This window comes from Typopeltis vanoorti, chromosome 2 (assembly GCF_054136105.1).
Source record: "Typopeltis vanoorti isolate ZY-2024b chromosome 2, IOZ_Tvanoo_1.0, whole genome shotgun sequence".
Taxonomy (NCBI): domain Eukaryota; kingdom Metazoa; phylum Arthropoda; class Arachnida; order Uropygi; family Thelyphonidae; genus Typopeltis; species Typopeltis vanoorti.
The window spans coordinates 109,414,685-109,428,528 of record NC_143550.1 but is presented as its reverse complement, the minus strand read 5'-3'; the positions used below and the strand labels follow the sequence as shown (position 1 = coordinate 109,428,528).

Sequence of the window (13,844 nt, the reverse complement as noted above, 5' to 3'; positions counted from 1 at the left end):
GAAACCACTATACATATCTGTCAATATTTGTAAGGTTTTCCATCACTTCAAGATTTGTGTTAGTACACATGTAGCAAATGATTATAAATTTTTAGCACTTTAGCAAAGTGCTAAAGGGAAACTGTCCCCATGTTCTCCTTGACACCAAAACAAATGGCAAAATGCATTTAGGTAACATTAGCAGTTTAGAAGTGCTACTTTCATATTTACTATTTACAGTGAGTTTATTTTTGGAAGAATAACTATTCTAATTATAATTATTTAAGCAGATATAAAAATCTTAAATATAAAATGTTAAACTCTGCTGTTCAATCAATTATTTTACATAATTTAAATTAAAAACATTTTAAAGAATACATTCCCTATGTGGGGACACCTGTAACCCCCATCAGGCGCGTCCCCTGGTGGCAGATCAGGGAATGCTCGTCATAGTTTACTATGAAGGATAGGAGGGAAATAAAATACCTCCCGCAGACCAACAGGAGAGCACTTCCCTCATAGGCCGGTCTGGGGGCCTCGAAGGTGGCAGCCCCACCACCAGACTCGGGTACTGAAGGCTATTCCCCTGCACACCTTAAAATTTCACTCATTAAAAGAAATAACAAAGAGATAGCCGAACAACTGCCTAAATGGTTAACGACAAAGCGAGGAAAAAGGTACATGAGATACGGAACATGGAACGTTAAAAGTCTACATGGAAAAGAAAACGAATTAATAGATGAATTTAAAAAATCAAGATTGGATTTGCTAGCAGTCACAGAAACAAAAAAGAAAGGTCAAGGTTGCCAGAAAATGAAAGATGGGTATATACTTTTCTATTCAGGGGTAAACCCAAGAGAATGGGGAAAACAAGGGGTAGCTTGCATAATTAAACCAGATCTCAAAGAATATATTACTAAAAGGCAATTAATAAACGAAAGGTTGTTGACAATTACTATAGATTTTAAATCAGACAACCAAGTATTCACTGTAATTGTTGCATATGGTCCAAACGATAATGCCAATAAAGAAATTAAAGATGAATTCTTCGAACTCTTACAAAAAACAATTGAAGAAGTTCAAGGGCATATCATACTACTAGGAGACCTTAATGGCCGGGTAGGGAATCAAGTAGATGAAGAAACGTTGGGATCACAAGGAGAAATAACCCGAATAATAATGGAGAAAGAATAATAAATCTTTGCCTTACAAATAATTTAGTAATAGCGAATACTATGTTCAAGCATAAAGAAATCCATAAGTTTACCAGGGAAGAGCCCAATAAAAACGAAAAATCTATAATTGACTACACCATTATAAGCAGATCGTACTGGAAGTATACAAAAAATGCAAGAGTCTACAGAGGTCCTGAAATAGGCGGTGACCACTACTTATTAGTATTGGAAACAATCCATAAAATAAAAGTTGAAAAATGTAGAAAAAGTAGCAAGGAAATAAATGTTAAGATAAAGAACTACAAACTAAAGAAAGAAGAAACAGCCATTGAGTATAAAAGTAAAATAGAAGAGAAGATGAAAGAAGTAGAAAAAGAGATATATGAAGACCAAGATGTAGAAAACCTATGGTACAGGTTCAAAACACTTCTTCTAGAAACAAGCAAAGAAATTTGTGGTGTATCATTAAATAATAAACAGAAGAAACATAAAACACCCTGGTGGACTGAAGAACTAAAAGAAGAAATTAAAAAGAAAAAGCAATTATGGAAGAGATATATAACATCAAAGCTGCAGGTTGATAGAGGACTATACAACAACCAAAGAAATAAAGTTAAAACCTTAGTGAAAGCAGAGAAAAGACAATTCGGACATACTTTAGAACAAAATTTTAAAAGAAACCAAAAACTCTTCTATAATGTTTTAAGAAGAATGAGGTCAGAGAAAGAATGCTCCATAAAGTTTATCAAAAATAAGGATGGAAAGTTACTCACAAATTCTGAAGACATCATGGAAAGATGGAAACAGTAATTTCAAGAATTATTGGAAGATGCAGGACACGGAAAAAATAGAACCCTAAGAGCAAGAAGACACACAAGCAAAATAGAAGATCAGAGTGAAGAAATTCATGCAAATGAACTGTTAGCAGCAATAAATAAAATAAAACTGGGCAAATCAGCAGGCCATGACCAAATAACACCAGAAATGGTAAAGAATTTAGGAACGAAAGCCATAAAATTTCTTTTACACCTATTCAATGTTGTATGGAAAAAGAAAATTATTCCCAAAGACTGGGAAGTAGCTATAATAATCCATATATTTAAGAAAGGAGACAACTGCAAATGTGAAAACCATAGAGGAATTTCGCTTTTAAGCGTTCCAGGAAAATTATATACCCGCATTTTAGAAGCGAGGCTTAGGAATCAAATAGAGGACACACTGGATGAAATGCAATATGGCTTTCGAAAAAATAGAAGCACACAAGATCTTATCTTCAGTCTTAGACAAATATCAGAGAAAACATTGGAATATGGAAAAGAACTACATTCATGTTTTATAGATTTTGAAAAGGCCTTTGACCGAGTTCCCAGACACTTAATATGGCAAACATTAAAGAAAAACAAGATACAAGATAACTTGCCATACAAAGCCTCTACAAAAGTAATAGAAATTATGTAAGAACCTGTAATAATAGATCAAAAGAATTTGAAACAAATGTAGGAGTGAGGCAGGGCTGTATCCTCAGCCCTCTTCTCTTCATCATAGTAATGGATGAAATTTTAAAGGCATGCCAAACAAAAACAAAAAAGTTCCACCAAGGATACAGGAAACTGAAAGAAACCAGGATTTCGCACATGGCTTTTGCAGATGATGTAGTGATTTTAGCAAATACAGCTGAAGATCTGCAGTACAATATCAACATTTGGTATGAAGAAACAAAGAAAAGGAATATGACCATAAATATAAATAAAACTAAAACAATGATCATATCTAGAAACCAACAAAAACACCTAATAAAAATAGAGAATCACCAACTGGAACAAGTCCACTCCTTTAAATACTTGGGATCATATATACAATAAGATAGTAGACTAGACACAGAAATTAACAACAGGATAACAGGGGGAACAAAGCTATTCTATGCAATGAAAGGCCCACTCCTAGATAAGAAAGAAGTCACCGAAAATACCAAAATTGCAGTGTACCGTTCAGTGTTTCTACCAACATTAACATACAGTTGTGAGTCTTGGTGTTTAACAACAGGAAACACAAATAAACTGCAAACAATTGAAATGAAATATCTTAGGAAAGTGGCACAAAAAACAAGACTAGACCGAATAAGAAATCAAACCATAAGAGACAGTCTTCAAGTTGCACCTCTGAATCAATTCATAACACAAGCCCAAATGAGGTGGTTTGGACATCTTAATCGAATGGAAGAAGGAAGAATAGCAAAAACTGTATACGAAAGCCAGAAACATAGGCAGACCCAGGAAAGGTTGGCAAAAGGAAATTAAAGAAAAATTGGAAAAGAAGGGAATTAACTGGAAAGAAGCAAAACAACAAACCTTGGACAGGACGGCATGGAAATCTCTTTGGCAAAATCTCGAGCAAAATCCCGTAAAAGCATAAGAGATCATAGACGAAGAAGAAGAAGAAGAATACATTCTCTTGATAAATTCTCATTTTCACCTTTCTTCTTTATACAATAATAAATAATATATCTTAATGTTATGTTATGAATGGATACTTACCAAATAGTCTTCCTCACAATATGGCTTACCATCCATTGAATAAAAAGGCTTCCCATATAATTCCTTTTCTGTCAAAAAATAAATAAATAAAAACTTCAAAATATACTTTAAAATAAACTAATAAATCTTCTCTAATTAATTAATGGCAAATATTATCCCCATATTATATTATATATTATTATTAAGTGACACCTCCAGGGGAGTCCAAAGACTCATCGAGGGAGAAAGGGCACCTACTCTGCAGCGCTGTCTCCTCCACTCAATCCACCAACTACAACAAACTGCAACTACACCAATGGCATCTACCACCAACAACTACTAGTATTTTCACAACAATCACAAACATCCATGCCCATGGCGGGATTCAAACCTGCAGCCTTTTGGCTGGAGAGCAGATACACTAACCACTCGGCCAGCCAAGCCATTTATATATAATTTTATGTTAATTTACTTGATACATATTAGTATGTACAACTAATATGTATCAAAGTGTGTGTATGTGTTATTTACTTTTTTAATTTACCATTCGAAAACTACAATGCAGTTAATAACTGGAAATTAGAACAAGCATTGCATTCTATGACTGAACCACCCTCCATGAAAAACGCTTCCTTGTATCCTAATATCTTCTTGCAATTTGCAGCAATCTCACTTTCTTCTACATCTTTAAGGGAATGGGCAGTCTAATCTGGGCTCTATAAATGGAATCACCACTCTTATTTCTGCTGGTCAAAACAGTATTGCAGCAAATCTCTTGTTTGCTGTAATACTGTTAGTTGGCAATACTATCACCACCTATACAATACGTCCCCTAAATTTCAAATTTATTAATATTATTATTATTAATCTGGTAATCTCCATGGAGTCAACAAAATCATCGTGAGAGGCCCACTTCACCAGCAACACATCTATCATAATGAGCTTTGAAGTTATTTACACTACCTGCACGTACAAAGCACTCAGACAATGCATTCCACTCACTACCAACTCTGCACATAAAAAATCTATATCACCACATTTTTATACGTCTTGCAGGGATGGCCTCTCATTCTTTCCATCTTAACATCCATTCCTTTTATAATTTCTTCTGTATTAATCTGATAGAATCCCTTAACTAACTTGAAGATCTTTAATATCCCCTCTTTTTCTCCCACTCCCCAACCTCTGTAATTCACATTCTCTCAAATGCTCTTCATAACCAACATTCCAGAGTGATGATATCACTTTGGTTATTCATCTTTGGGTGCTCTCTAGTGTTCCCACATCACAAATTGACCATCACCTAAGATCTCCCCCTCTCACTTCCTCTGGTATAGCTCCTAAATTTCAAGACCTTATGTTTAGTTGCATTAAAGTGATATCCCCCCCCATTCATTTTACCTGACTAACTTATTCAAATCCTTTGCATCAGAACTATTACTAATAACCCTTACAAGTTTCACATCGTCTTCAAATGACTGAATATCTCCTTGCAATCCAGTTTCAATATCATGCAGCCTGCATGATGATGATTTAAAAAGTACAAAGGTCACAGTACTGAACCATGTGAAACCTTCCTATTCCTTGATACTGCTCAAGTATAATGACAATATGCAAAGAAATTGCCTCTGATGAGGCTGTTTAACTTAAGTCTAAGTCTTTACTAATAGCCGAGACTTACGACACCTAGAACAAAAATTATATTAAAGCAACTGATATAATCACAAGAAAGAACATATGATATGTTCTGTTTGAAAATATTGAAGGTAAGTTGAAGATATGTTCTTTCTTTTGGTTATATCATAACATAATTTTTGTTCTAGGTGTTTATCAGAACCCCCCCCCCCCCCCATTGTAACTTAAGTCTCAGCTCTGGTAAAGTCCCAAGGGAGTGGGATGGATGGAATTAAAATAGTTCCATTACATAAAAGAGACCTCAAAGTCTGCAGTAGCAAATAATAGACCATTCCACATTTTGATATTGGTGGTAAAGATAATGGAAAACTTGGACAACATGGAATTAAGAATATGATATTCTGGGGGGGGGGACAATATGGCAAGTGGTATACCACAAGGATCAGTGCTTGGTGTACTGTTATTCAATCTGTACATTAATGATATTGGGAAGGATTTGGCAAGTGACATACAGCTATTTGCTGATGATGCAAAGACAGGTAGAATAATCAGGAATGCTGCTGATATGCAGTACTTGCAGAATAATTTGAATAGGCTGGAATTGTGGGCATGAGAAAATGGATGTCAGTAAATGTAAAGTCATTCACTTCGGTGTGATTATATATCCAATGTCGTATTATATTGGTGGCATTACGCTAGAAGAAACTGATGAGGCTATGGATCTTGGAGTGTTAGATAGAAAGTTGAAGTTCAGGGGCCATGTGGCAAAGATAATAGCAATGCTGAAATGAATGTTCACATGGAAAGATAAGGATGTCATTTTGCATCTTTACAAGGCCTTGATAAGACCTCACTTGGACTATTGTGCACAGGTCGGGTCTCCTGGTTTCTATTGTGATTCTGATATATTGGAGAGAGTACAAAGGAGAGTGTTAAAAATGATATCAGGATTGTGGAATACTAAGTATGAAGACAGATTGAGAATTTGTAGACTGCAGACACTAGTAAACAGGAGAAAGAGGGATGATATGATTAAGACTTACAAACTTTTGAAAGGGTCATACAGGATTTCAACTGATGGAATTTTTCAATTTATGGTGGGTGGGGAAAGGACAAGAGGGTTGGAAGCTGAGAATGAAGGCAGCTAAGAAGGGGGGGGTAGATTTTTCTTTCAGAGGGTGGTGCATGATTGGAATGGACTGCCATTGGACGTTGTGAGTGCAAGTAGTGTGAATGAATTCAAGAATAAGTATGATAGCTGGTGTATGTAGTATGTGACCTCCCTCGATGAGTCCCTGACTACCTGGAGGTCTGTCTTAATAATAATAAACACATGCATATTAAAAAGAATTATAAAACTTGAGGAAAACTCACTTAAAAACTTAAATTAACGTAGAATTAAGTAGTATCATAGTCATTATCAGTACAAAATCACAGAATGACAATTAAATATTAACAGACAATTCTAAAAAGAACCACCTAAGTGGCTTATGTCTTCTTCTTGCATGCATCAATCTGAAGATGGGTTCATTATGGTTTCATAATGCCTTATTGAGTACCTTCCTTATTTCTTCATAGCTTTTAGCTCCACTTATTAAGTTCTTTATATAGGAGATTCTTGGTTTGTCTCTTGGCTTCTTCCCTTCTACTGCCCTCCCTCCATTATTTCTGTAACCAATCCCCCCCACCTCAGGTGATGTCCAATTAAGCTTTTTCTTCTCTTATTAATGTGATTCAGTAAATGCCCTTCCTGAATCATGATCAGGACCTTCATTACATCCAGCTAATTCTCATCATTATTATCAAGCACTAAAGTTCAAATGCCTCCAACTTTTGCCCTGCAGCCATGTAATGCTGTGCTCAATAAGTATGTTTACACCAGTCTCTTTTTTTTTAGTTGAATGCCGAGTCCTTTATTAGTACAAATGTTTCTTCTATTGTAGAATGCCTTTTTGCCCAAGCTTATTTTTGCTTTTATATCTGATTGGCTTTTTCCATCTTCTATGATGAAACTCCCAAGGTATTTAAGGAAGTTACCTGTGGTATTGAGTAGTTATTTATTTCCACATTTATTTTCATGGGATTCTCTTTATTTGTGGTTAGTAGTTTAGTTTTCTTATAATTAATGTTTAGGTTGTACTCTGTGAAAATTTCTTCCATCTTTGTTAAGGTGGATTTCAGTTTATCTTCATTGTCAGTGATAACTGCTATATCATCAGCAAATTGTAGCCAATTAATTCCAATTCTATTTATCTCAATATCTATTTCTATTAGTTCTGTTAATTTGTTTATTGCTTCATCAATGTAGAGATTAAAGTATTGGAGAAAGAGAATACCCTTGTCCTACATCTTTATGTATCATTGCTGTTTTTGTTTTGCTCTTTATTGTTTCTATTTGGGCTTCTTGGTACTTCTAGATATTAAATATGAGCCTTCTATCTATGTTTATTGTTTTTAAGATTTCAAACATTTTATTTTCCAGTCAAGACTATCAAAGGCTTTCTCCAGGCCAAGGGAAAAAAAAATCAGAACATTTTTATTCTTCTAAAATCTTTTTATGAATATTCTAAGGGCGAGGATTGCATCTCTTGGTACCCTCTTGTTTCCTGAACCCAAACTGATCAGTGACGATACATTCATCATCATCATCATCAAATAATTGCCATGTACCCTAAAGGGGTGTACATGATATGATAGTATTACAAGAAAAATTTACATCATTACTAACTTCCTATCTACAATTTTGCTCTAAATTACCTGTCAAGACTCCAACATTATCAGATCTTATATTTTTATCTTCTAAGGCACATTTACCATATCAATCTACCTATATCTTAGTCTTCCTCTTGGTCTTTTCCTGCTAACTTGGCAGAGGACACTTGTTTTGCTAATCTTCCCTCTCCCATTCTGTTTAAGTGAAAAACCACCTGAGATTAACTCTGCTAATGCATTCTTGGATGCTGACAACATCAAGTTCTTTCCAAACATCTCATCTCATCTTCCTTATACCCTCTTTTACCTTGCGGTGTCAAGGGTCCATTGATCATCGGACCTCACTCCGTTTACAGGATAAGGTGGTCAGCCTTATGCCCCGGTGTATACTATGGCCTGTAGTGTTGAGTTCTCAAGGCCAGTTTGCCTGCTTTGCAGGATGAAAAACCCCAGAATAAACTGGGGAAAAAACCCTGCTGTCCACGCCCAAGACTGGCTAACTTGGCTATGGCTGAGGAAGATCCTTCAACTCCTCACGTCACCGACGGGAATCGAACCTAGGACACTCCTTCCCCAGGCATATGGTTGCGAAGCGCATAGCCTAACATTTTTTAGCCTATCATTTCCTAACATCATCATTTTTAATATGATATTACCATTGATGCCAACTATTCATGCCTCTAATCTTTCTCAGAACTCTCATATCTGTGGTCCCTAGTCTTTGGACATTTTACTTCTGACCCAGCTCTGAGATCCATAAGTTAAAACTGGTTTGAACACTGTCTTGTATATAGCTAACTTAGTGTTTTGACTAATTTCTCTCTTATTCCATATAAATTTATTCAATTGACTTCCTATCATAGTTTAGTTTTTGTTGATCCCATTGTCTATTTCCATATTTAATTTACCATCTTCACTAAAAATCATGCCTAAGTAGCTGAAATGTTTTACTTGTTCTATAGGTTCTCCATTCACAATGCAGTTGATATTTTCAATGCTTCTGTCTATTTTCACTTTGTCTTGTTACTGCTGAGATTCATGACATTCAATTACAACAGTTATTCAATTTAGTCAGGGAATCTTGCAGATTTCTAGTGGATTTATTTAGAAGTATAACATTGTCCACATAAAGCAAGGCGCTGAGATTAACATCTCCAATTTTGATATCAGGTTTAATACCACTTTCCTTCATAATGTGATCTATATAGATAATGAATAACAGAGGAGATAATGTACATTCTTGTCTAACACCAGATTTAACATTAAACCATCTTCCTGTGCTTCCTTAAATTCTAGCTGCTGACTTACAACTCAAATAAAGACTAAATATTGCTTGATATAACTATAGTGTTTTGAATAGCTTCTCTCTTGGCACTCTTGTCATATGCCTTTTCCAGATCTACAAAACTTAAATACAGATCTTTGTTATATTTTCATGATTTCTCAACCATTTGTTGTAAAGTGAAAATCTGATCCTGACAGCCTCTATTTGGCCTGAATCCAGCTTCTTCTTCACCAAGCTTTTCTTCCACAATCCTTCAACCGTTTCTCAAGTATACTTGAGTAAATCTTGCCAGGAACACTTAGTAGAGAAATACCTCTGTAATTCTCACTTTCAGTTTTATTTCCCTTTTTATATATGGGTACTATGAGACCTCTACTCCAATCATCCGGAATTCATCCCTCTCCAGGCTTTCTGAGTTATGCAGTGCAGCCACTGTAAGACTCTTATACCACCATACTTCAGCATTTCTGGTCGAATATCATCTACTCCTGCTGCCTTTCCACATTTCAGACTTCTGATGGCTTTTCTACTTCAAGTACAGATATATATTCCTGACTGCATGCCTGGTCAGTGTTTTTTACCACTGTGCTGTCATCACTTCTTGTTTCATTTAGCAATTTTTCAAAGGTAATTACTCCATACATCAAGGATATCTTTTTCAGCAATTTTCATATCACCTTTATCAACTTTAATTCCTTTTACAGCACTCTTTCCTCCATTTCTGAGCTTTTTCAATAGCTTCCAGAATATTTTGCCATGTTCTTACCATGTCTTTTGTTTTTTTTTCCCTCAGTGTTTAGCTTTCTTACATTTGTCTCTGTATTCTCTAAGAGCACAAGCTGATTTATTTGCCAGGGACTTTTCATATGCTTTCTTCTTTTCCTTCACAGCCTCTTTAACTTCCTAACTCAATAATTCTGATTTTTCTATCTTTGCCGCCAACCTCACCTCATGCCTCTCTGGTTGAAACAATCAATGTTTTCTTCAGAGCTTGCCACTGAATCTCCAAGGTTTGATTCCTGTTCTCAAACTCTGAATTTTTCTTGAATATGTTTGTATATTTCAGTCTTCAGTTCACATCAGAGCTGCTCAACTTTTATTTACTTTAAAACTTTCTCACATGTTCTTCTTTTCAAATCCAATTTTATTCTGATATATTCTTCAGCCTTATTTGTTAATCATTTTTGTATAACTTTTAGTATTATTTTTGAAGCATGTGATATGAGACTTATTGTTGGATGATTTTCACACTTGTGTGCATATTTTAGAAATGGGAATGACAGAGCATTATGTAAAGTCTTTGGTAAAGTACACATATATATATATATATATATCCTTTGTGATCTTGAATAAGTATGATTTAGTCATATTTCCTGAATATTTTATTAATTCTGAGGGAATGTTATCAATGACTGGTGCCTTGCTAGAAGACAGTTTGTTTAGTGCCCATTCAAATTCATCTTGTAATGTGGTTGGGTAAATTTCTTAAGAATCAAGCCTTGTTTCATCTTTCATGGCTTCGTTATCTAGATCTTTTTCTTTAAAAAGTTCTTCTAGGTATTCCTTCCAATTTTCAGAAATTTCTTCCTTATCTATAAGAATGCTCCCATGTTTATTTTTAATAACCATGCTTCTTGCTTTGTTCTGCTAGCTCATTCCTTTTATTATATTATATATGGGCATAAAAACGCTTGTTTTAATAACTTTCCTCTCCCATTCTGTTTAAATGACAACATCATCTGAGGTTAGCTCTGATCACATACACACACATCAGAATGCTAACAACAAGTTCCATGTTAATATTCTCATTTTTTAATATGATTAATATCCCATTATTGAATCCTGTAATCCATTTCAGAACTATCATATCTGCGATGTCCATGCTTTGATTAAATGTTTTATTTCTAACCCAGCTCTCAGATCAATAATTTAAAATTGGAATTAACCATGGATGGGAAATTGAAAAAATATAATGATTTAAGTTTTGATTCAATTTCAGTTTCAGATCCAAGTATTTTTTTTCTTCAGATTTTTATGTGTGTGTGTGTGTGTGTGTGTATATGTATATATATGTGTGTATATATATATATTATTTTTGTCCGCATGGTTAGCCTAGTGGCTGTGCGCTTCACAACTACATGCCTGAGGAAGGAGTGTCCTAGGATCAATTCTTGTCAGTGAAGTGAGGAGCTGAAGGATCTTCCTCAGCCATAGCCAAGTTAGCCAGTATTGGGCATTGACAGTAGGGGGTTTTCCCCCAGTTTATCCTAGGGTTTTTCATCCTGCAAAGCAGGCAAATAGGCCTTGAGCACTCAATACTACAGGACATAGGATACACCGGGAAGTAGGACTGACCACCTTATCCTGTGAACAGTTTGAGTCTGATGATTAATAAACCCTCGATACCACAAGGTAAAAGAGGGTAAAAAGAAAATGAGATGAGATATATTATTTTTGATATCTATTATGAATTGATTCTGCTTTTTCATTTGAAATAAAATAGCTGTCCTGCTATGAGATATATAAATGTATTTATTTATATATCTTGTAAATATATTTATTAAAATCCAAGAGTAAGATGTGACTCTTTTGCATTATTTCAAGAGCGGCTCAAATTCCACCTTACTGCACTGATGTATGTTGATTAGAGTGGCAAACTTCAGATTGTGAAGTTCAAAGTTCAAAACCTGAACAGGATGCTCTTGTGGCAGTACCAACACTGACTATTTACTAGGTGATTAGTCACAGACTTTGGTTGGGTGAGGCTTGAATGTAATGCTGGAATGTGGTAGGAAAGATATAGATAAAAAAAATAATAATAATAAAAAAATGAAATCGACAGAAGTACCAAAAAATTAAATTACTTGTATTTTTTTTTTTTAGTGTGTTTAGATTAAGCCCGTACACCCTTTGAGGGTACATGGCAGGAATTTGATGATGATGATGATTAAGTTCGCAGATACTTGCACTGATATGAACTAATTTTTGTGGAAGTTGATTTATAAAAATAAATAGTTATTTATAAAAATAAAAAATATGAAGTGAGAAAGGTAACTTACTGCAATAAGTGCAAATGAAACATTCAGAGTGAAATAACTGGTCCATTGCTCGACAACCTCGTTCCACAACTTTTTTTCCACATTTCACACACATGCCTAAAATATCAAATTACATTTTAAAACCATTATAAGTATTCTAATTTAAATTGTTCACAGTGCTGTCACTGACGTTGTATTATCATCTCTATTTACATACATACTAACATCTAAAAAAATTACTGTACATTATGAATAAAAATATAGTTTGCTAAATAAAAATCAGAATGACAGCATTACCATAGACCATATGAAATAAAATACTAAAATCTGAGAACTACTGAAAAGCTTTGAAAGGTTTTCAGTAGTTTCCCTCATCACCTTGAAGATCAGTGATTAAATCTATGCAAAATTCAGTGGAGAGATAGTATCAAAATGATAAGTATGATCACTTTAAACTAGGATGATCTTGGAAAGATGCAAGCTTTGGTATTTGGAAAAAAAGTGTAACAAAACACAATCTTATCACTGATTAAAATGTAAATTTCTGCTTTATATAATAGCTTTAAAGTCTGATTATACTGAAGGGATGCTCCTATCTGTTAAAGTTTTGAAAGATTAACATTAAGTTAGACCTACATCCAATTATAATGGATTGCATCTTCTCAAGCACAGGTCGCAAACTGCTCATTCTCTTTTCTTGTAATTTCAGTGAAACTTGCAGACACAACTTACTAAGATAGGTATATGCATAACACAGTAATAACAAGCAATTACTTGATTAACTGCAATAGATCTACAATTGCTTAAAAGGCTGCTACTACTACAGAGTTTCTTAAAATATAAGGTTTATTTTATAGAATGACATAACAACATCTCATACATTTATGTTGACTTCTGTTTGTAAGATAGTGCTTAAACACCAGTATGACTAGGTACATATATTAATTAGAACTGGGTAGTTACTTTTGTTGAGTTTTGATTTCATAGTGCCCATCACTGAACAAGACAATTTGTGTTATTCATCCTCTGCCAGTGTAACATCATTTGTCATTAATCTAGAATGAGTGTCAGAAAAGAGGGAAAAAGACAGAAGAGAACACTGTGATTAAGGATAAGAATAATGCAGATGTGAATGTATATTTGGCAATGGATAGTGTGATAGAGGATAAGAATAGGACAGTAGCAAGAGTAATAATGATGGATGCATACTTGGTGGAGAGCAATAAATGCATAGAAATGAATGCTAGATCCTTGGAAGGAGAGGTAGTAGTAGTGATGAATAATAATAAAAAAAAAGTGAATGCATGATTACTGAGATTAAGAGGAGGAATAAAAAGATTAGGAGATATGAAGAAAAGTTAGCTGATGTCAGAACAAGAAGAAGTGACAGGGAGTAAAGAGAGTAAGACAGGAATACAGGAAGTGAGAACAAAACAAGAGAATTTGTGATAAAAAAAAAGTGAAGAATACCATTGTAAGAAGAATGAGCAAGGTTGTGAGGAGTATA

At 34.5% G+C, this 13,844-nt stretch overlaps 1 protein-coding gene across 3 annotated transcripts in view; it reads right to left on the bottom strand.

The window, feature by feature from the left end:
* The window catches only part of LOC150109323 (lipoma-preferred partner-like), an 82,062-nt gene that overhangs the window by 31,513 nt on the left and 36,705 nt on the right, over positions 1–13,844 (bottom strand). For all 3 annotated transcript variants that reach the window (XM_090412548.1, XM_090412557.1, XM_090412540.1), the window contains 2 exons: positions 12,359–12,454; positions 3,689–3,756 (listed from right to left, as the gene is read on the bottom strand). In XM_090412548.1, coding sequence (XP_090268674.1) covers positions 3,689–3,756; positions 12,359–12,454 — 164 coding nt within the window. The remainder of the gene's footprint in view (positions 1–3,688; positions 3,757–12,358; positions 12,455–13,844) is intronic.